The 21,102-nt window shown below is 36.0% G+C and overlaps 1 protein-coding gene across 2 annotated transcripts in view; it reads right to left on the bottom strand.

Annotated features, from left to right (window-relative positions):
• Positions 1 to 21,102, bottom strand: part of LOC307175207 (zinc finger protein 37A-like) — a 75,901-nt gene that overhangs the window by 28,699 nt on the left and 26,100 nt on the right. Inside the window, exon 5 of one of the 2 annotated variants that reach the window (XM_079900108.1) lies at positions 16,401 to 16,505. In XM_079900108.1, the coding sequence (XP_079756234.1) occupies positions 16,401 to 16,505 (105 nt within the window). Of the gene's footprint in view, positions 1 to 16,400; positions 16,506 to 19,955; positions 20,031 to 21,102 lie in introns of those variants that run through there. The other variant, XM_079900109.1, reaches the window with a different exon arrangement.

The following is a 21,102-nucleotide window of genomic DNA, read 5'->3' as shown; positions in this document are numbered from 1 at the left end:
TACTCTTTGTTACTGTTCTTTTTTTTTTTTTTTTTTTTGGCCGCCCCATGTGGCTTGCAGGATCTTGGTTCACAAGCTTGTGGTCGGGCCAAGCTCCTGCAGTGGGAGCTCCAAGTCCAAACCACTGGACAAATAGAGAACCTCAGACTCCAGGGGATATTCACTGGAGTGACGTCTCCTGGAGGTCCTCCCAACAGCCTACAAACTCTGTTGGAAGCCTCAGGTCAAAGAACCAGTAAGACAGGAACACAATCCCACACACCAAAAAAAAAAAAAGACATGGCAAAAAAAAATGTCACAGATGAAGAAGCAAGGTAAAAACCTGCAACACCAAATAAATAAAGAGGAACTGGGCAATCGACCTGAAAAAGAATTCAGAGTAATGATACTAAAGATGATCCAGAATCTTGGAAATAGAATGGAGGCACAGATTGAGAAAATACAAAAAATGTTTAACAAAGATCTAGAAGAACTAAAAAACAACAGAGATGAACAACACAATAACTGAAATGAAAAATACAACAGAAGGAATCAATAACAGAGTAACTGAAGCAGAAGAATGAACAAGTGAGCTGGAAGACAAAATGGTGGAAATAACTGCTGAGGAGCAGAATAAAAAAAAAAAAAAAGAATTGAAGACAATCTCAGAGACCTCTGGGACAACACTATACACACCAACATTTGGATTATAGGGGTCCCAGAAGAAGAAGAGAAAAAGAAAGGGTCTGAGAAAATATTTGAAGAGAGTATAGTGGAAAACTTCCCTAACATGGGAAAGGAAATAGTCACCCAAGTCCAGGAAGTGCAGAGAGTCCCACACAGGATAAACCCTAGAAGAAACACACCAAGACACATATTAACCAAACTAACAAATATTAAATTCAAAGTAAAAATATTAAAAGAAGCAAGGGAAAAACAAAAAATAACATAAAAAGGAATCCCCATAAGGTTATCAGCTGATTTTTCAGCAGAATCTCTGCAGGTCAGAAGGGAGTGGCAGGATAAACTTAAAGTGATGAAAGAGAAAAACGTACAACCAAGATTACTCTACCCAGCAAGCATCTCATTCAGATTTGACAGAGAAATCAAAAGCTTTTCAGACAAGCAAAAACTAAGAGAATTCAGCCCCACCAAACCAGCTTTACAACAAATGCTAAAGAAACTTCTCTCGGCGGGAAACACAAGAGAAGAAAAAGACCCACAAAAACAAACCCAGAACAATTAAGAAAATGGTAATAGGAACATACATATGGATAATAACCTTGAGTGTAACTGGATTAAATGTCCCAACCAAAAGACACAGGCTGGCTGAATGGATACAAAAACAAGACCCATATATATGCTGTCTACAAGAGATCCACTTTAGATCTAGGGACACATACAGAATGAAAGTGGAGGGATGGAAAAAGATATTCCATGCAAATGGAAATCAAAAGAAAGTTGGAGTAGCAATACTCATATTAGACAAAATAGAATTTAAAATAAAGACTGTTACAAGAGATAAGGAAGGACACTACATAATGATCAAGGGATCAATCCAAGAAGAAGATATAACAATTATAAATGTTTATGCACCCAACACAGGAGCACCTTAATAAACAAGGCAAATGCTAACAACCATGAAAGGGGAAATCGACAGTAACACAATAATAGTAGGGGACTTTAACACCCCACTAACCCAATGGACAGGTCATCCAAACAGAAAATAAATAAGGAAAAACAAGCATTAAATAACACAATAAACCACATAGATTTAATTGATATTTATAGAACATTCCACCCGAAAGTGGCAGAATACACTTTCTTCTCAAGTGCACACTGAACATTCTCCAGGATAGATCACATCTTGGGTCACAAATCAAGCCTTGGAAAATTTAAGAAAATTGAAATCGTATCAAGCATCTTTTCTGACCACAATGCTATGAGATTGGAAATCAATTACAGGAAAAAACTGTAAAACACACAAATACATGGAGGCTAAACGGTGTGCTACTAAGTAACCAAGAGATCACTGAAGAAATCAAATAAGAAATTAAAAAATACATAAAAACAAATAACAAAAACACGATAACCCAAAACCTATGGGATGCAGCAAAAGCAGTTCTAAGAGGGAAGTCTATAGCAACTCAATCTCACCTCAAGAAACAAAAATCTCAAATAAACAATCTAACCTTACACCTAAAGCAACTAGAGAAAGAAGAACAAAGAAAACCCAAAGTCAGTAGAAGGAAAGAAATCATAAAGATCAGAGCAGAAATAAATGAAAGAGAAATGAAGAAAACAATAGCAAAGTTCAATAAAACTAAAAGCTGGTTCTTTGAGAAGATAAACAAAATTGATAAACCCTTAGCCAGACTCATCAAGAAAAAAAGGGAGAGGACACAAATCAACAAAATCAGAAATAAAAAAGGAGAAATCACAACTGACACTGCAGAAATACAAAGGATTATAAGAGACTACTACAAACAACTATATGCCAATAAAATGGACAACCACGAAGAAATGGACAAATTCTTCAGTTTGTCCATTTGATCTAGGTCATCTAGATTGTTGTCATGCAACTGCTCATACTATTCTTGTATAATCCTTTCATTTCTGTAAAATCATTAGTAATATCCCCACTTTCATTTCTGATATTAGTAATATGAATTCTTTTTTAAAAGTCAATCTAGCTAATAAGGATCTGCCAATTTTGTTGATCTTTTCAAAGAAATTTTTTACATTTTGTCTTGTTTTTCTATTTTATTTATCTCAGCTGTAATCTTTATTGTATCCATCTGATCTATGAATGTGAGATGTTTTTCCCAGGTACTTAAAGGTCATTTCAAAGTTTCTTTCAACAATGTTTTGCATTTTTCAGATTATAAGTTTTGCAGTTCTTTTGTCAAATTTACTCCTAAGTATTTTATTCTTTTTGATGCTATGTAAATAGAATGACTTTTTAAATTTCATTTCTGAGTTGTTATTTGCAAATGTGTAAAAATACAATTGAGTTTTTGTATACTGGTGTATCCTGCAAACTTGCTGAACTGGTTTATTAGTTCTAATTGTTTTTTAGTGAATTAAGATTTTCTATATATTAGATCATGTCACCTGTGAATACAGATAATTTTACTTTAATTTTCTATTGGTGTGTTTGTAAAACGTTTTCCATACTTTTGTTTTCACTCATTCTATATCACTATGTTTTATATCTATTGTAAATAAAATGTAGATACTATTTTTAAATGGGGTCTGTCAAATTCTGTACTCTAGTCAATTTACAATTACTGTAATTAATATTGATATATTTAAAATTCCATCTACTCTGTACCTTCTATTAATTTTACCTCTCCTATCCATTCCCTTCCTTTTTCTCTTTTTTATGAATTCTTTTATTTTTTCCCAATTTTACATTTAACCCTCAATGTGGTTAGTCCACAATTCTGCTTTGTTGGGTTCTACTGGATCAGTCCATAGTTCCACTTTAAGAACTGCTGGTTTTGTTGGTGTACACCTAAGGCCTTCTCTTGGCCACTCCAAAGGACCATTTCTTTGATTACTGCTGCTGTCCACAGTTCTATTTCTTCAATTACTGTTGATTTCTGCTAATGTACACATGACATAAAGGAATAACAGGTCTGTTATTAATGGGAATCTCACTGAGAAACCAAACCTGCAAAATTGGTGAGCATGGGTTGAACGCTTAAATGGTGTGTTCGCCACCTAACTCTTAAGACTCCTGTGCTAAAATAAGCTAGTCATGGAATGGGTTAGATTGACACTAGGTCAGCTGTCAACCTCGAGAAAATTTCCTTGCAATGAGGTACACTGTAAAGCACCGCAAAATCCCCAACCCAATGGCACATCCCTCTTAGGTATTAATATGGTTCTGAGAGATCCAAGATTAAAGAAATGGGATCTTCAAGTTTCAAAGAATTGAGTGTGCCACCTTCCAGCACACCTCAAGAACTGTGCTCCTAAAAGCTGTAGTCCCAAAAATGGCAAAATTTTACTAAGATAACCTAGAATTACAATGGCCATTATGGGGAATGTTCCAATTAGATATGATCATTCATTTGAGAAGTACACTTGAAAGCAAGGGCTCCCAAATCAAACAAACAGAATGGGATACTTATTTTATATGCAGAAGCCTCCAAAAGACTTCAAGATTCCAAAACAGCATCACTGAAAGACTCATTACAAAGGCTAATGAAAAATTAAAGACACAAAAGGTACCTGAAACAAAAGACTAAATGACTGATGTGTCTCCAACCACTCCCTTTCTACCCTCATTTACCTGAGTACTCAGTCTACTAACTATCTTAATTGCCTTTCCACTCTGAAGACATTGTAAGGCTATAAACAAAAGACTACCAAGTTAGTCGCCTTATAGCTGCAACAGCTCCAAGGCCAGAAACCTAGAACACCTGAGCCTCCCCTGTTGCACCCTCCTAGGGGTCCATTACCAAAACACTGGCCCAGAAACTAGTGTCTCATTTGTAATAAACTGGGATAGTGGAAAAAAGTTTGTCCTCTGTCAAATCCTTCCATAAAAACTTGAATGCCCCCATTTTCACCCTGAGAAGACACCATATGGGGCACTCCCAGGGCTGACAGGACTCCGAGGAATCCTCCAGCAAACTTCTAGCAATTATTCCCTTAAACAGCTAAGAGAAACTGAGAAAGGAACGAAGGGGGGCAGGGCACAACCACTAAAAGAATGAGAAGGGGGACATGGCCTTTAAGAAAAACGGAATATGACAGAAACTTATTAGAACCAACTAGGCCCAAGATGGCAGAAGATCTGACTTCCAGGAGACATTATGCCTCATTGTACGCTCACTGTAATACATAAGCATGCTAAATGACACACCCACCAGTGCCACGACAGGCACCATGACAGTTCCGAGGCTGACCATAAAAGGTCAAAAAGTGGGCAGTGGCCCGATTCCTGGAAATTTCCATCCTTTCCCCAAAATAGTTAAAACATTTCTCCCACTCATTAGCATATTAAATTACCCAGCTCATAAAAACTAACAACCCTATACCCCAGGGCCATTCTCTGAGCCCGTCTGCATTCTGCCTATGGAATATGTATCTCTCTAAATAAACTTGCTTTAACTTTACTTTGGCTCACTCTTGAATTCTTTCCTGCTTGAAGCCAAGGACCCTTACTTGGTGGTCCATCCCAGGGATTCACTCACATGTCCCAGGACATGACATTTCTCTCTCCTGCAACAAAACTAAAAATTAGTGGAAAAGTGCCAAAGTATGGTAGGTTCTGGGACAACTCTCTCTCTACCCAAATTGCTCCACAGCCTGTAGATGGGATCCTAGGAAAACTGGCAGAGCCAGCAAAGGGTGAGAATTCTTACCAGAGTCAACTGTCCTAGATCTATGTAGTGCCTGGTTGAGAGAGAAAGATAAAATTTCATATTGTCCCTTTCTTTCCAAATTCAGATTCTTGTGAATTTGGTTTTGAGATACCCATTGGTTGTCATCCCTTCTCTTCCAAGGACAACTACTGCTTTCTTGTTTGTCTTATATTGTGTTCTGAGAACTGGCTTGGTTTTCTGCATGCCTGGGACATGGAAATTGTTGGTTCTTACATATGCAGGCAGCTCAACAGTCAGGTTGGAGGCCAAAAAATGTGGCCTGACAGAAAAGGTGGGTTGCACCCCATTTGCGGCTAGGATCCTATCAACCATTGCTAGCTCCCAGAGGGACTGTCTTACTTTCTTTTGGCTATCTTTGGGACTGGTTCTGCATCTTGGGAGGGCAGTATCTTTTGCACCCGCTTTTTGGGAGGCCTCTTGTGTCCAAGAGGTTATTCAATACTGACAGGTATATTTACTGTTTGTCTCAGCTGAAACCTGATAAGATATCGGGAAAAAAAATTTTTTTAAGGGGCACTATGATCAAAAGTTGACCAAACTGGAAGCTGATATTCAGAGCCCCATAGGAACTTCTTAAAGGCCTTCTCCCCTAAGCTGAAATGAAACTGTGTACCCAGAGGAAGAAAAGCATTCCAAAGGGAAACAGCTCTAAATCAAGACCAATGGAATCTTCTGATTTCCATCGTGGTTGAGGATCTCCTCTATAACATAAGGGAGCAAGCTAAAGATAATACTGTCTGATGAGTGGGTTAGCTTCTTGATGTCATTCAGGTTGCAACCCAACTCTCTAAGGAATTAAGAACAACTGTCCTTGTCTTACGAATTTAGTCTTAGCAAGAACAAAAATGCAGCTGTAGAAGCAATTCAAAGCCCACCTAACCTTTTTACCAATCCCCAAAACTTCCCTATTCATCTCAAAAGTGTTATAGATATTGTTAAAAATCTGGACTCAGGGAACAAAAGTCCTTCTTGGTAGAATTTGTATTCATATATATATATATATATATATATAAATTTTTTTAAAAGTTGGCCCTCTTTTTAAAAAAATATGTATTTATTATTTATTTGGTTGCGCTGGGTCTTAGTTGAAGCAGTGGGCTCCTTAGTTGTGGCTTGTGGGCTCCTTAGTTGCAGCATGAATGTGGGATCTAGTTCCCTGACCAGGGATTGAACCCGGGCCCCCTGCATTGGGAGTGCACAGTCTTAACCACTGCACCACCAGGGAAGTCCCAGAACTTACATTCTTTGTGCCTTTAGAGAGTCATCTCTAGGAACCCAGCTCATTCTTATCAGAATTCAATGGAGAAAGGATAGTCTTGTCAACAAACGGGAGTGAACTAAAAATCCATATCCAAAAAAATGACCACAGACACAGACCTACAAGTTTAGCAAAAAGTTAACTCAAAATAGATCACAGTGGTGTCAGCAAAAATGGTGGAGTAAGGAACTCAAAATTATGTAACTCCATAAAAGCAACAAAAATATGGGCAAAAACTGTCAGAATCAACGTTATGAAATCTGGAATTTAATTAAAGCCTTGCATCCAAGTCAGAATGCAAATTCAAGGAACATGGCTGATTTTTGGTAAGAACAGTGAAACTGTGGGACATTCTAACTTGCCCCCATCATGGTCCTCACTCTCCAGCTTAGGAATAAAATGTCAAAATAATAGCCCACATTTCCAATATTAGAAGAATCACAACAAACCCCACTCACAAACACTTATATTTATCTGACCTGTCTGATAGCACAGCTCAAAGGCCTTGTATTTCTTTCAGCTAATTCAAAACTGGCCCAGTGCTAAAGTTGCTTCCTGGGGGGCATCTGTCAAAAATATTTACAGACTGATGTTGCCTAAGGTGATGGATGGCATTTGAGGTGAAGCTACAAATAGAAAATCCCAATAAATTCACACAAAAAGGGATTAAATCCAAAACAATTCATCAAGTGGCACTATACAAGATTAACCCACAAAAATCACTGAAACTACAAAACATCACAGAAAGAATTAAAGACCTAAATAAATGAAATGACATCTCATGTTCCTGGACTGGAAGACTTAATATGGTTCAGATGACAATATTACCTAAGGCAATCTACAGATTTAATGTAATCCCTATCAAAATCCAAACAGCTTGTTTTTGCAGAAATGGAAGAGGTGATCCTCAAATTTACAAGGAATTGCAAGGGACCCCGAACAGCAAAAACAATAATGAAAAAGAACAAAGTTGCAAGATTCACGTATTCTGATGTCAAAACTCATTACAAAGCTATAGTAATCAAAACAGTGTGGTACTGGAACTTCCCTGTTGGTCCAGTGGATAAGACCCTGTGCTTCCAATTCAGGAGGCATGGGTTTGATCCCTGGTTGGGGAACTAAGATCCCACATGCCACATGATGCGGCCACAAAAACAAAATAAAACAAAACAGTGTGGTACTAACAGAAGGATAGACATATAGACCAATAAAATAGAATTTAGAGTCCAGAAATAAACCCACACATCTATGCTCACTTAATGTTCAATGGGGGTAGGGGTACCAAATCATTCAATAGAAAAACAACAGTCTCTTCAGCAAATCGTCCTGGGACAACTGGTTATTGACATGCAGAAGAATGCAGTTAGACATTTCCTTCAGAATATATACAAAAATTAACTCAGAACAGACAAAGGCCTAAGTGTGAGAGCTAAAAATATGAAACTATTAGAAGGAAATAGGTGAAAATCATAATCTTGAATTAGATAATTTCTTATATATGAAACCAAACAATCAAACAACAAAAGATAAATTGGAGTTGACTGAAATTTAAAACATTTCTGCACCAAAGGAAGGACATTATCAAGAGTAAAAAGACAACCTTCAATATGAGAGAAAATATTTGCGTATTATATACCCGATAAAGGTATACAACCCAGAATATATATAGAACACTTATATCTCAAAAACAAACAAAAGAATCCAATTAAAAATGGGAAAATAATCTACTGCATAGACATTTCACCAAAGAAGACATGCTAGTGGCCAACAAGTTCATGAAAAATGCTCAATATCATTAGTTATTAGGGAAATGCAAATCAAAACCACAATAAGATACCACTCACACCCATTAGGATGCCTAAAATTTTTTAAATACAAAATATCAAGTGCTGGTAAGTATTAGCGAAACTGGAACCCTCATACATTGCTGGTGGGAATGTAAAATGGTGCAGCTGCTGTGGAAAAGTTTGGCAAGTTCCTAGTAATTCCACTCCTAGTCATAAAAAAATTCACACAAAAACATGTAATATATGTGTTCATAGCAGCATTATTTATAGCAGTCAAAAAGCAGAAACTGGGCTTCCCTGGTGGCGCAGTGGTTGAGAGTCCGCCTGCCGATGCAGGGGACGCGGGTTCGTGCCCTGGTCTGGGAGGATCCCACATGCCGCGGAGCGGCTGGGCCCGTGAGCCATGGCTGCTGAGCCTGCGCGTCCGGAGCCTGTGCTCTGCAACGGGAGAGGCCACGGCAGTGAGAGGCCCGTGTACCACAAAAAAAAAAAAAAAAAAAAGCAGAAACCATCCAAATGTCCATGAACTGAGGGATGGATAAACAAAATATGGTAACTCTACAATGTAATATTATCCAGTCATAAAAAGGAATGAAGTATTCTTACATGCTATAACAAGGATGACCCTTGAAAATATAATGCTAAGAGAAAGAAACCAGACAAAATAGGCCACGTAGTATATGACTCAATTTATATATAAAAAGTTCAGAATAGGCAACTCCATAGAGACAGAAAGAAGATTTAGTGCTTGTTAGGGATGAGGATGAGGGTATAATTGGGACTAAGTGCTGATAGGTATGGGATTCTGGAAAAGAAAAAGGACATTAGAGAAAAGTTAAGGATATCTAAATATTAAAGTACTGATATGAACTTCAGTTAACAATAAGGTGTCAATATTGGTTCACTAATTATAACAAATGTACCATATAAAGATATTAATAATGGAAAATAGCTGTGGGGTATACAGCAACAGAAAAAACAAAACAAAATAAAATAAAATAAAAGGCTTAGTGTCAATGACACAAACCTACTGGTCTAAAATATATGTAACTAAGGCATTAGAAGAAGAGAAAAGAGAGACAGGAAAATATTTTTTAAATAAATAGGCAAATGGGTTCCAATACTGACCAAAACTACAACCCTAAGATCAAAGAACCCTAAGCATGATAAATGCAAAAAACAAAAAAACCCCAACCAAGGCACATCATAATCAATTTCCTGAAAAAGATATGAACAAAAAAGTTTAAAAAAAAGTTTATATGAGTCTTGGGCGGGGGGGAACATGTACAGAGGAACAAAGATAAAAATTTCCTCAGACTTATCACAAACTATCTAAGGCAAAAGACAATGAAATGACACCTTTAAAGCCTTAGAAGAAAACAAACTACCAACATATAATTCTATATCCAGCTAAAATAACCTTCACAAAAAGGCAAAATAACTCCCCTCCAAATAAAGAAACGAAAACCTGTGAAAATTCATTACCAGAAGTACTGCATTACAAGAAATGTTAAATGAAATTCTCTTAGGCTAAAGCAAAATGATATCAGATGAAAATGTGAATACACACAAAGTAATAAGAAACATCAAAATTGGTAAAATGAGACAAATATAAAATACTTTTCACTCAAATTTATTTAAAAAGAAATTTTAAAGTAAGCACAATAGTATATCGTGAGATTGATAATGAACAAAGAAATGGAAAATATGATAAAAACAGTGAATAGGAGAAATTTAAGTACACTCATGTATTTTAAATATTAAATGATCTATTACTTAAAAGTAGACTCAACAAATTAAAGAAGCGTACTGTAAATTTAAAAGAAACATCTATATGGTAATTTTAAAAAGAAGTATAGTAAATAAGCCAATAGCACTGATAAAATGGAATATGGAAAATATACATTCAAATTCAAAAAGGTGAGAGGAAAGGAGGCCAAAAGTATAGATGAGATAAATAAAAAACAAAAGCAAACTATTGGTTTATACAATATGGTGTAGAGCCATTTCTCCCTGCTCCTCTCTGTAAAACTCTTCCTATGAAACAATATGAGACAATCAACAGTGAACTGTGAAAAGTGTTAAGAAAAAGGCAAACTGGTTTATGACCCCAGGACTGGAGGAACAACTGTAGCACGTCCCTCCACTCAACAGAAGAAGGCCATCCAGACTCACTGTTTCCCAACCCTCAACCTAGCAACAGAAAGTAGGTAGTTTCATTCTTCTCCCCAGATTAAAAGGGAGTCCTTTTGACAGCTCCAGGCAAGCCAGAACCGCTGGCAAAGGGGACTGATCTAGAAGATCCCATCCAACAACAGGCAGCCTGGGGAGGCACCCCCCTCCCCTACCAAGAAACAGAGGTAGGTGGGCCGAAATGACAAGAGACACCCAACCAGCACAAGCACCTTGTCAAGGAAGACTTTTTGCCTCCACAGGCTAAGATTTCTCTTTTCACTGAGACACCAATTGAATGGTGAGATATATCATATTCATGGATCAGTAGAGTCAATAATATTAAGAGGCCAATTTTCCCCATACTGACTTATAGGGTCAGTGAAATCATAAAACAATATTAAAGCAGTCTTTTTTTTTTAAAAGAAATTGACAAGTTCATTCTAAAATGTATGTGAAAATGCAAAGGACTTAGAATAACCAAAACAATTTTGAAACAGAACAAAGTTAGAGAACTTATACTATTTCCAAAAAGATTTACTATAAAGATAAGGGAACACAGACAGTGTAAAGAAGATATAAAGGTCAGAGGAACAAAATAAAGGGTCCATAGATAGATCCCCCCACATAAACAAATAATCAAATGATTTTTAAAAAGATGCCAAGTTAATTCAGTGGGGAAAGGGTAGTCTTTTCAACAAATGGAGCTGAAACAGTTGAATATTCAAATGAAGTAATATAAATCTAGACCCTTACCAAAGACCACATACAAAATGTACTCAAAATAGATCATACACCTAAACATAGAGTTAAAACATTTAGAAAACATGGGAAAAAAATCTTCGATGCCATTGGATCTGCAAAGGTTTCTAAGAAAAGAAAAAACTGATAAGCTGAACTTCATCAAAATGAAAAGCTTTTTGTGAAAAACCACAGACTGGGGAAAATACTCACAATTAACAAAGAACTCTTATAACTCAATAATACGAAGACAAACAACCCAAACTAAGAAGAGGCAAATGATATGAACAGATGCTTCGCAAAATAAGATATACAAATGGCCAATAAGTAACTGAAAGATGCCTAATGTTATTATTCATCAGGGATATAAATGAAAACTACAATGAAAAACCTATACACTCCTTAGAATGGCTACATCAAAAAGTGACAATACCAAGCATTGACAAAAATGTGGAACAACTGCAACTCTTGCACACGGCTGACGGAAACGTAAGATGGAACAACCACTTCAAAAAAGTTTGATATTGCACATAATAACCCTACCAACCCAGAAATTTTACTCTTAAGTATTTAACCGAGAGATATAAAAACACCAGTCTACACAAAAATGCACATTAAGTTCATTACAGCTATGTTCTTAACAATCAAAAACTGCAAAGAACAGGCGAATGGATTAAAAAACTGTAATATATGCATACAGTGGAATACCACTCAGCAATAAAAATGAAGGTATTTACTGATACATGCTAAAACATGTATGAATCTCAAAATCATGCTGAATGAAAGAAGACAAACAAGAGGACATCTTGTATAATTCCATTTATGTGAAATGCAATTAAAAAAATCAATCTAACCTAGTGCTAGAAAGCAGATCACTGGTTTGCCAGGGGCCAGAAGGGAGAGGGACATCCCAGGAGGGACTGGGAAGGGGAATGAGGAACACTTCTGCATAAAGGGTATGCTGTCTTTCTTAATTGCAGAAGTGATTACATATGGTTATACTATTATTAAAACTCATTAAATCAGCTACTTAAATAGGGTATATTTTACCACATTTAAATTATACTTCAAAGTTGATTTTAAAAAAACGCAAACCTTATTACTTTATATTGAAACTGAAAAATTTAAAAATCATAAATAGAAAAATGGACAATATTGTTATAGTTACATAGTCATATATTATGCTATTTTTTTTAAGTTTTCTTAATATGGACCATTTTTAAAGTCTTTATTGAATTTGTTACAATATTGCTTCTGCTTTATGTTTTGGTTTTTTGGCCACAAGGCATGTGGGATCTTAGCTCCCTGACCAGGGATTGAACCCACACCCGCTGCATTGGAAAGTGAAGTCTTAACCACTGGACTGCCACAGAAGACCCCATATATTACGTTTTATTAAAATGAGTCAACTAAAGCAAAATATATCAACATGTATAAATACCAAAACCATGCATTTGAAGACAAAAGTTGCAGAACACGTTCCCAGTGATATACCTGTAAAACAATGTTATATCACACACATACACGCAATAATATATGTGTATTATTGTAAAAGTAATGAGACATGTGGGATCAGTATTAACCAAATTTAGAGTACTGTGGAAGGTGGTAACAGCTATAGGATGTAGAATGGGCTATGAAAAGCTTCCTGTAAATTTAAATGGGAGCACTGAGGTCTTATGTCCTAGAGTATTCTAGCCAGTACTCTAGCTTCATTCACACTCAATGTTTCTGGTTACTGAACCTAAGAAGAGGAAGCAGAAGCAGTCTCAATGCTGCCCCTGGCTGATCCTGGCAATTGTTCTGGGGATCTAGTCCATTCTGAGATCCCCTAGAGGTAGGCCCCTGGATGAACCGGACAATTAGGCAGTACAGTCATCCCTCAGTATCTGCTGGTGACTGGTTCCTGGACACCTCTTCAAATACCAAAATCAGCTGATGCTCAAGTTCTTTACAGTAGGCCCTCCATACTCTTGGGTTCTGCATATGTGGATTCAACCAACCACAGAACCGCAGATAGGAAAACACAGACATGAAGGACCAACTGTATTTGCATGGGTAACAGCACAGTTGGGGTGCAGACTCATCAAAAACATGTGATGGCTCATGATGTGGAAGGCCATGGGCTGATACGTGTTTCTCCAAAAGTAGAATCAGAGACTGAGAAGATTATTCAATTTATTTGTGCTTTTAAAAAAGCTTCATATTCCACTTAATATTTTTATAAATGTCTATTTTCAGTTTTATTTCTACTAAAAGATTTGAAATAAGTGCAAAATATAACTTTTAGAATAACATATCTAAAGGAAAATTTCTGTCCATACTTCCTAAGTTGACAGACTTCCTTCAAAACAATCTTCAGATATAATAAAGTCTGAATTCTGTTAAAGCCTTCACATACAAAACATCTTTAAGACTTCATCTCAACATCGCCTTGTTCAGTAAAATGGCATTTCTTGAAATAGGCTCAACTATATTTGCTGTATTCTTCAGGTCTCTTCCCTATTATTTCCCTGACATACAGCAAATACAACTTGTGTATGAAGTTTTCAAAAAAAAACAAGATGTTGACAGTTCTCCCCAGGTGTGGTTTATCTGACTGTTAGTAATGGCCAAGTTCTGGAAGAACATTTTCCTACATACATTTGATTCACAGGATTATCTCCTACATAAGTTATTTGTTTAACAAGCCCTAACTTATAATATTTCCCCCCATTTCCCATATACATTAGTAGGGTTTCTTCTACATGTGTTCATTTTTTAGTTGTCTTATTAATAGATATTCATTACATTCATAGTAATTTCCCCTGTGGTTACTCTTTCATTTACTTTGGAGTATGACTTAGGGTAAAAAAATTTGCCACTTGACATTCATAGGGGTCATGTTCTGTGTGAATTCTCCATAGTATTTCAAGGTATGAAATGCTACATACTAAGATTTCTCTCATTGCTAAATTTAAAAGATTTTTTCCCCTGTATGTAATTTTGAATGTACTGTGAGAACTGATTTCTTAGAGGTTTTCCCACACTCAATACATTCATAGGGTTTCTACATTATGTGTCTTCTCTGATGTACTTTGAGACCTGAGTTGCAACTGAAGGTTTTCCCACAATGACTGCATTCATAGGGTTTCTCCCCTGTGTGTGTCCTCTGATGTTTAGTGAGATCTGACTTATGATAGAAGGGCTTCCCACATTCATTACACTTATAAGGTTTTTCCCCTGTGTGTATCCTCTGATGTACAGTGAGGACTGATTTCTCAGAGAAAGATTTCCCACACTCCTTACATTCATAGGGCTTCTCCCCTGTGTGAGTTCTCTGATGTGATCTGAGGACTGAATTGCAAGTGAAGGTTTTCCCACACTGATCACAGTGAGACGACTTCTCCCCTCTGTGTGTTCTCTTATGTACTGTATAGTCTGACTTATAGTAGAAGGTTTTCCCACATTTTTTACACACATAGGGTTTTTCCCCTGTGTGAGCTCTCTGGTGTACTGTAAGGTATGAATTTCTAGAGAAGAATTTCCCACATTCCTTACATTCATAGGGTTTCTCACCTGTGTGAGTTCTCTGGTGTTTAGTGAGATCTGACTTATTGTAAAAGGTTTTTCCACATTCATTACACTTATAAGGTTTTTCCCCTGTATGTATTCTCTGATGTACCGTGAGGACTGATTTCTCAGAGAATGATTTCCCACACTCATTACATTCATAGGGTTTCTCCTTTGTGTGTGTTCTCTGGTGTACTTTTAGGCCTGAATTGCGACTGAAGGTTTTCTCGCACTCATTACATTTGTAGGGTTTCCTCCCTATGTGAGTTTTCTGGTGTTTAGTGACATCTGACTTGTGACAGAAGGTTTTCCCACATACCTTACATTCATATGGTTTCTCACCTGAGTGAGTTCTCTGATGTACTGTAAGGTATGAATTCCTGGAGAAAAATTTCCCACATTGACTACACTCATAGGGTTTCTCACCTGTGTGTGTTTTCTGATGTACTGTGAGAACTGAGTTGCTTATGAAGGTTTTCCCACATTGATTACATTCATAGGGTTTCTCCCCTGTGTGAATTCTCTGGTGTACTGTGAGATATGACTTATGGTAGAAGCTTTTTCTACATTCCTTACATTCATAGGGTTTCTCTCCTGTGTGAGTTCTCTGATGAATTGTGAGGTGTGAATTCCTAGAGAAGGATTTCCCACATTCATTACATTTATAGGGCTTCTCTCCAGTGTGGATTCTCTGATGTAAAGTGAGAAGTGACTTCCTAGAGAAGCATTTCCCACATTCGTTACATTCATAGGGTTTCTCTCCTGTATGTAGTCTCTGATGTTTGGTGAGTTTTGATTTTTCACAGAATGCTTTTTCACATTCATTACATTCATAGACATTGTCTCCTATGCCTGTTCTCTGAGTTACATTAAGAACTGACTTCTCCCAGAAAGGTTCCCTCAGGCTGTTAGATTCAAATGTTCTCTCTCCTGTGTCAGGAAAGTTTGATCTGCTGAAATTATCTACTTTTTCAGTATGTTCATAATCTTTCACCTTCAAATGAACTCTATGTTTCAAGAGAGATAATTTCTCAGAGGCTTTACCATATTCATTAAACTCATAAAGACTTTCTCTTTTTTGGGGGGTTGAATAATTACAGAATGTTTTATCACATTCCCTATGTTCACAAGGACTCTGTCCCTTGTGAGCTTGTTTATATGTGATGAAAAGTGTCTTCTCACAGAAATCTTTCCCACGTTCTTTGTAGTCAAAAGAATGCTCTACATTTTTAATTTTCTCATATGGCATGAAGTCTTCATTATGACTGAGGTACTTTCCATTTTGAATGAATTCATAAGGTATCTCTCCCACATGAGTTTTTTCATGGTTAATATGAAGGAATAATTGTCCATATGCGCTGAGATCATCAGACTTCTTTCTTAAATAGTTTTTCTCAATAATTAATTCTGAAATATATTTCAAACTCATACCACTTGTGTCACATTTACAAGGTATTTTTACAGAAGAAACTGGGTATGTGCTGAAATTAAACATTTTTCCTAATACATTACCTCTCTCTATAGTCAGTGTTTTGTTGTTGATAAACGGAGCTTGCCCGAAATGTCTGTCCTGGATTTCCTGACTCTGCTCTAGCTGATTATCAACTTTGCAGACTTCTGGAAAAGAGAAAAAAAACACTATAAGTTATTAATTTTATTACTATTATGATAAACTTACACTTACATACAAATGCCCTTTTATATGATTGACTCAGTTTCTTGAAATAAGAGTAATCCAAGATGTTCGTGTCCCTCATCCTTTTGGCTTAGAAGAAATAAACAAAACCTGACAGAGCAGAAATGGGGGATAAAAACTTAGAATGAACCCACCTACATTTAACAATTTATAAATATGTACTTCAAGACTTAATATAGGTTAAAAATAAATACAAATCACAGTGAATAAAGGAAGACAGACTTTGAAAAAAAAAGACTGATCCAGGTGTTGGAAATGCAGAGAAGCAGAGAGGCAATGATTAGTAGGTAAGAGTACCCTGGAGAAATATCAGAGGACTGATTTGATCTTTTGAAGGATACAGATTAGACTTTACATGATATACTTAAAATACTGCAGCTAAATCTCTATGATTTACATGTTTCTAGTTCAATTCTCCTCTTTTTAAAATTATTTTAATTTTCTCTTATATATTGCTAATTTATTATACTGTTAATACCAAATTAAATTTATGGAAAAGTACTAATTTGTTCCTGCTTAAGGAGACCTGTAGCTTACTTTCTTATTCATTCTCTACTCATGTGACTTACAAAGAATACAAATGTCTACCAAGAAATGTAAAATCAAAGAGACAAGGAAGACTGCCAGAGGGCCAGATCCATTTGTTTTTTTGTTTGTTTGTTTTTGTGGTACGCGGGCCTCTCACTGTTGTGGCCTATCCCGTTGCAGAGCACAGGCTCCAGACGCGCAGGCTCAGCAGCCATGGCTCACGGGCCCAGCCGCTCCGCGGCATGTGGGATCTTCCCAGACTAGGGCACGAACCTGTGTCCCCTGCATCGGCAGGCGGACTCTCAACCACTGCGCCACCAGGGAAGCCTGTTTTTAGTTTTAGTATATTCAGGTTATTCTCTAAGAGTTTTTGCAAAAGTTAACCTATCCAACCATCAAATGCTAACTTTTCCTCATCTTAAATTTTCTGTGACAAATTTAATATGTTAATGTATTTTTTGTTTTTAAACCCAGACCTCTACATTTCTGGGTTTTATTTATATTTAAAACCATGGAGGACCTGACCTAAAATATTCACTGATACTTACATTTATTTATCCTAAGAATTCTCAGCTAGACTTCATCTTGTTATCTTCCTGTTCAGTATTTGCAATATAACAATGATGACCCTGTTCAAAAACCTGTCCAGAGCCCACTGTCTCCAAGCATCATTAGACAAAATAGACTGTAGTTAACATTCTGGGGGGAAAAATACTTTTTCCAACTATATTCATATTGGGTAACCACAATATCACTCCACAAGGCCATAATAAATGTATTCTTTCTAGAAATGACAGACTATTAATTTGCCAGAAATTGTTCAAGTTCAACCAAGACTTTCACTAAGCTGGTTTACATTCCCATTTTGGCTTTGCTTAGAATTTAAACATTAAACATCAGGGAAATGACACTGTCTCATATCTGCTTCCCAATATGTCTTTACAAACATCTCTACAATTTCAAGTTCTATTCACACTGAAATTTAAAATTTATTACATTCTGTACATCTCATTCTATCACAACACTGGACAATACTCCTTTGTAACATAAACATCCTCTATTAATTGCTGAAATTTAAAATACTCAGTTGTCTTTTCTTTTTTTCCCCTTCTTTTCCCAAATATAACCCATGGTCTTACAAGTGTTTACCTCTGATTTCCTTTGAATACCTTGAGTGGATATGGAATTAATAATAGTCCTTAACAAGCAGTGTGCTTTTCAAAACACAAATCTCAAATTTTATTCAAACCTGTAATTTTTGAACAAGAATCTAAAGGTTTAAAATTCAATATGTGCATTCAGAAGTTAATTCTTTTGTAGTGTCTTTTGAATGAATCAATATAAAGGCCCTCTCACTCAAGAGTAACAATTAAGTAATGATCCAATATCCATTATAAGTTATATAACAAAATAAGATATGCTCTCTTTGGAGAAAGCATAATATACATAAGAAAACAGCCTCATTCAATATCCATACACTATCAAGAATTAGAATCTACAGCAGATAATGTATATCAAAACAAGTACAAAACATTTCATAAAAGCTGGGGAACCTTGAGCTTAAATTTTAAAATTTATCAAAATATTTTTACTTCAAAGGATAAAAATTAAAAATAAACTGAAGTGAATACATGTTGCAACATGTATACACATATATTATAAGCTAATGGGAAATACCAAGATTTGTTGGAAATACCTCTTAAAAATAACTGCTTATTAAATCTGTAATTTTTATTATGAAAATAATGTACAAATATATTAATGGATATAATCAATATTTAAAACAAATCATTCATTTCAAAGCACTGTTAAAAAGCACATAAATACAGAGACTTTCAAGCTTTCTCTTTTATATCAATAAATCCTAAACTGATTTTTAATGGATATAGTTTCTATTCTGTTTCATGAATGGTAAAGACAGGATCTGAAGCACAAAGACAAAGGAAGTAGAAAACCACAAGTATTTAAATAAAAATCAGTGGATGGTCACCTTAAGGCAAGCACTGACTATAAAAAAAAAACTAATTAATAAATATAGCATTCTATATAGTGGAATAACATCCCTTTTGGGATCACTAACCAAAAAGGGCTAAATTATTTAAAAACAAATATGCTAGTACTGAGTTTATACCAGCTATTAGACCAAATTCTTTGGGAGGGGCACATCAATGAATAAACCTTAATCCTGACCCCAGGACCTTAGTACATAGTAGAGGAAATGTGGAAAGTGGATGCACAAATACAGCTATACTATATTGCAGAATGTAATAAACACATAAAAGAGAAATGAAGGATTATGAGAGTGGGAACAGGTAGAGATTTTTTTTTGAGGGGATCTATGAAGGCTTTTTAGAGGAAAGGGTAGAAATTTTTTTGTTGTTGCTGTTCTGGACTTACAAAGGATATAAAAACTATAAAACATTTTTTAGTACTATATTTTGAAATGAATAAGAAAATCAAACAATGGCAAAATGTATAGCTCCCTCTGAATATTAATAATTTTTAACATGGTAAATGACGCATTATATGAATCTGCTGTACAAATACTGAACTATGACCAATTTAGTCATTAATATGTAGAGGGGATAATTTCCAAATTCTAAATATGAGTTTGGGTATTTTTCATCTTATTACTTGTTTTGTGAAAATATAATTTTAAGCAGAGTGCTCTTTTTTGCTCAGAAAATTATTTATGGAAATATATTATTTTTCTCCTTTGCCTCAGATGTTCGACAAAGTCAAGAAATAATCTAAAAAGAGTAAAAAAACAAAAAAACAAGAAAAATGCTTAAAAATATTAATATGATAATAACAACAAGAAAAATAACAAACCATCTCTATGAGCCAGGCTCTGTTCCATGTACTTTTCACATATTAATTCATGAGAATCACTGAGTACATAGGAATCAAACATAGAGCTGTAGGGAAGGAAAGCATATATATGGGTGATACTCAGGAAGGATTAAATGGGAGTTTAGCACCCCCAGTTTTGTGCCAGCATTATTAAGGGACTTCCCTGGTGGTCCAGTGGGTAAGACTCCATGCTCCCAATGCAAGGGGCCCAGGTTTGATTCCTGGTTGGGAAACTAGATCCTGCATGCATGCCGCCACTGAGTCTGCATGCCGCAACTAAGAGTCTGCATGCTGCAACTAAGAAGTCCGCATGCTGCAATTATGAGCCTGCATGCCGCAACTAAAAAAAAAGATCCCGCATGTCTCAACTAAGACTTGGCACAGCCTAAGTAAATAAATAAATAAATATTTAAAAAAAAATCATTAAAAGAGAAAAACTTAAATTTCATATATTACACATTGGGAAAAATGTAACTCAGGCTACTAACATGATAAATTAGATGCTTTGGGGGGAAAAGTATAATTTCACTTAGAAACTAGAACAAACTAAAACAATATGGTTAGTGTTTTGGGTGGTGTCAGTGGAAAATGAGAAAATAAAAATATTTTTTAAATACTTTTACAAAAGTATAACAATAATAGTGATCTAGGGACTTCCCTGGTGGTCCAGTGGTTAGGAATTTACCTTTCAGTGCATGGGACACAGGTTCAATCCCTTGTCTGGGAACTAAGACCCCACATACCACAGGGCAACTAAGCCCACGTGCTGCAACTAGTGAGCCCGCGTGCTCTGGAGCCCACACACCACAACTAGAGAAGCCCAAGCCGCAACAAAGATCCCATGCATGGCAACAAAGAGCTGGTGTGCCACAATGAAAGACCCCGCATGTTGCAATCCCGTGTGCCTCAATCCTGTGTGCTGCAACTAAGACCTGATGCACCCAAATAAATATTTTTTAAAAAACCAATAACAGTGATCTAATATCAGTAAGAAAGGATGATAGAGAGAAAAATAAAATGCTGCTATGTCAGTTTTAAGAGTAGAAGGTTCACAGAACCTAACAAATGAAGATTAGTAGGGAAGATTGTGATTTGTGAATGATGATTTTAATAGTAGTTCTTGACACATTAGAGGAA

Source organism: Stenella coeruleoalba (assembly GCF_951394435.1).
Source record: "Stenella coeruleoalba genome assembly, chromosome: 16".
NCBI classification, from domain to species: Eukaryota; Metazoa; Chordata; class Mammalia; order Artiodactyla; family Delphinidae; genus Stenella; species Stenella coeruleoalba.
This window is presented reverse-complemented; position numbering and strand designations above follow the sequence as displayed.